This window comes from Apteryx mantelli, unplaced genomic scaffold (genome assembly GCF_036417845.1).
Source record: "Apteryx mantelli isolate bAptMan1 unplaced genomic scaffold, bAptMan1.hap1 HAP1_SCAFFOLD_362, whole genome shotgun sequence".
Classification (NCBI taxonomy): domain Eukaryota; kingdom Metazoa; phylum Chordata; class Aves; order Apterygiformes; family Apterygidae; genus Apteryx; species Apteryx mantelli.
Window position 1 is genome coordinate 17,570 of NW_027118716.1, and position 3,185 is coordinate 20,754.

Here is a 3,185-nt window from a genome sequence, read left to right on the forward strand (position 1 = left end):
TTAGTCCTGGTCTTGGCTTTGGTCTTGGTATTTGTCTTGGTCTTGGCCTTGGTCTTGGCCTTAGTCTTGGTCTTGGCTTGGCGTTAGTCTTGGTCTTGGCCTTAGTCTTGATCTTGGCCTTGGCGTTAGTCTTGGCTTTGGTCTTGGCCTTGATGTTGGCCTTGGTCTTGGCCTTAGTCTTGGTCATGGCCTTGGTCTTGGCCTTGGTCTTGGCCTTGGTATTGGCTTTGGTCTTGGCCTTGGTCTTGGCCTTGGCCTTAGTCTTGGCCTTGCTCTTGGTCTTGGCCTTGCTCTTGCTCTTGGTCTTGGCCTTGATCTTGGCCTTGGCCTTGGTCATGGCCTTGGTCTTGGTCATGGCCTTGGTCTTGGTGTTAGTCTTGGTCTTGGTCTTGATCTTGGCCTTGGCCTTGGCTTGGTTTCGGCCTTGGTTTTGGTCTTGGTCTTGGCCTTAGTCTTGGCGTTAGTCTTGATCTTGGACTTGGCCTTAGTCTTGGCCTTGGCCTTGGCCTTGGTCTTGGCCTTGATGTTGGCCTTGGTCTTGGTCTTGGCCTTAGTCTTGGTCATGGCCTTGGTCTTGGCCTTAGTCATGGTCTTGGTCTTGGCCTTAGTCTTGGTCTTGGCCTTGGCCTTGGTCTTGGCCTTGGCCTTGCTCTTGGCCTTGATGTTGGCCTTGGCCTTAGTCTTGGCCTTGGCCATGGCCTTGGTCTTGGTGTTAGTCTTGGTCTTGGCTTTGGTCTTGGCCTTAGTCTTGGCCTTGGTCTTCGTCATGGCCTTGGTCTTGGCCTTAGTCTTAGGCTTGGCCATGGTCTTGGCCTTGGTCTTGGTCATGGCCTTGGTCTTGGTGTTAGTCTTGGTCTTGGCGTTAGTCTTGGTCTTGGCCTTGGTCTTGGCGTTAGTCTTGGTCTTAGCCTTGGCCTTGGAGCCACCAGGGCAGCTGATGCGCCGATGCTCCGGAGCAAACCTCCGAGCCGGAAGGGCAGCTGTGGAGCTCCCCACGGGGGACGTGGGCAGGCAGCACCCAGCACCCACCCGCCCGCCCCGAGCCGGCACCGAAACCGTCCGACCAGCGGCTCGTCCGGCAGGCGGGCGCATCCCTCCTCCTCCACCGTCTTCCCTAAAAAGGGTCGGTTTTCCGTTCGGATTCCGCATCATTCCGCGGCTGGATCCGACCTTAGTCCCAGCCTTGCTCGCCGGGTCGCGTCTAAAGGAGCGTGGGCGAAGGGAACCCTCCCGGTGAGGCGCGAGGGGCGGAAAGCGTCCTGGAAGGGCCCAGGCGTCGTGGAGACCCAGGTGTCCGAGGGGCCCAGGCGTCCGAGCCCCCCCCCAGCCGCCTCCCCCTCAGCGCGTGGACGCGGCACCCAGGCAATGGAGGGGCCCAGGCGTCCGGGCGCTCCCCAAGCCGCCCCCCCCCTTCACCCCGTGTCCGAGGGGCCCAGGCGTCCGGTCCCCTCCCCCCCCCCCGCCCCAATACCGCCGCTGCCGGGCACCGCGCAAAGGCCGCTGGGAAACACCCCCCCCGTCGCCTCATTTGCATAATGCCCGCCCGCGGCCCCGCCCCCTCCCGGACATCGAGAGCGCGGACCAGAGCGGCCGCGGCGGGAGGTGGGCGGGCTGGGGGGAGTGCCGCGGCTCTATGGTTGCGGGCGCTCTGCCCACACCGTCTCTATGGCCAGGCGGCTCCTCTGGGCGGGCCTCCTGCACGTCTCTATGGTCGCCTGGAGGAGCGACTGTCTGGGACACCCTCGGTCCCATCTCTATGGCCAGGCAGCACTTCTGGTCTAGCCTCCAGCGTGTCTCTATGGTTGCCTGGAGGAGTGACCATCTGGGACACCCACTGCCTCATCTCTATGGTCAGATGGCTCCTCTGGGTGGGCCTCCAGCATGTCTCTATGGTCACCTGGAGGAGCGACTGTCTGGGACACCCCCAGCCCCATCTCTATGGCCAGGCAGCACCTCTGGTCTAGCCTCCAGTGTGTCTCTATGGTCACCTGGAGGAGCGACCGTCTAGGACACCCTCAGCCCCGTCTCTATGGTCACCCCCAGACCCGGACCCCAAAACAGCCCCAAACTGCTCCAGGGCCCCAACAGCCCCGAGCCCCGCCCGACCTCGGCCTCGTGGCGGCCATGGTGCCGTGGGGCATGCTGGGAGCTGTAGTCCTCCCGCAGGCAGCTGTGGGGCAGCCATGGTGCCCAAGGTGACGGCAGGAAGGAGCCGGGGAGACATTTGGGCATGGAGAAGGAGGAGCCAGAGGTGGAGGTGGAGGCAGAAAAGCTCCAGCGATGGTGGCGAGGTCACTTGGCCTTGGTCTTGGCTGTAGTCTGGTCTTGGTCTTGGCCTTGGCCTTGGCTTTGGCTTTAGTCTTGGCCTTGGCCTTAGTCTTGGCCTTGCTCTTGGTCTTGGCCTTGCTCTTGCTCTTGGTCTTGGCCTTAGTCTTGGTCTTGGCCTTGGTCTTGTCCTTGTCCTTGGTCTTGTTCTTGGCCTTGGTCTTGCTCTTGGCCTTGGCTTGGTTTTAGCCTTGGCCTTGGCCTTGGTCTTGGCCTTAGTCTTGATCTTGGCCTTGGCCTTAGTCTTGGCCTTGGTCTTGGCCTTGATATTGGCCTTGGCTTGCTTTTAGCCTTGGCCTTGGTCTTGGCCTTGGCCTTAGTCTTGGCCTTGATGTTGGCCTTGGCCTTGCTCTTGGCTTTGGCCTTGGCCTTAGTCTTGGTCTTGGCCTTGGTCTTGACCTTGCTCTGGGTCTTGGCCTTGATATTGGCCTTGGCCTTGGTCTTGGTCTTGGGCTTGGCGTTAGTCTTGGTCTTGGCGTTAGTCTTGGCCTTGGCCTTGGCCTTGATGTTGGCCTTGGTCTTGGCCTTGGCCTTGGTCTTGGCCTTAGTCTTGGTCTTGGCCTTGGCCTTGGCCTTAGTCTTGGCCTTGGCCTTGGAGCCACCAGGGCAGCCGGTGCGCCGACGCTCCGGAGCAAACCTCCGAGCCGGAAGGGCAGCTGTGGAGCTCCCCACGGGGGACGTGGGCAGGCAGCACCCAGCACCCGCCTGCCCGCCCCGAGCCGGGACCGAAACCGTCCGACCAGCGGCTCGTCCGGCAGGCGGGCGCATCCCTCCTCCTCCACCGTCTTCCCTAAAAAAGGTTGGTTTTCCGTTCGGATTCCGCATCATTCCGCGGCTGGATCCGACCTTAGTCCCAGCCT

At 61.6% G+C, this 3,185-nt stretch overlaps 1 protein-coding gene across 1 annotated transcript; it reads right to left on the reverse strand.

The window, feature by feature from the left end:
- Window positions 1-351: 351 nt before the first annotated feature.
- LOC136996401 (neurofilament heavy polypeptide-like) lies at window positions 352-2,820 on the reverse strand (the record flags this gene model as incomplete). Its single annotated transcript, XM_067317318.1, has 4 exons — window positions 352-549; window positions 742-961; window positions 1,051-1,114; window positions 2,610-2,820. Coding segments are annotated over 4 exons (693 nt in total), but the record flags the coding sequence as incomplete, so codon positions are not given.
- Between the last annotated feature and the right edge of the window lie 365 nt (window positions 2,821-3,185).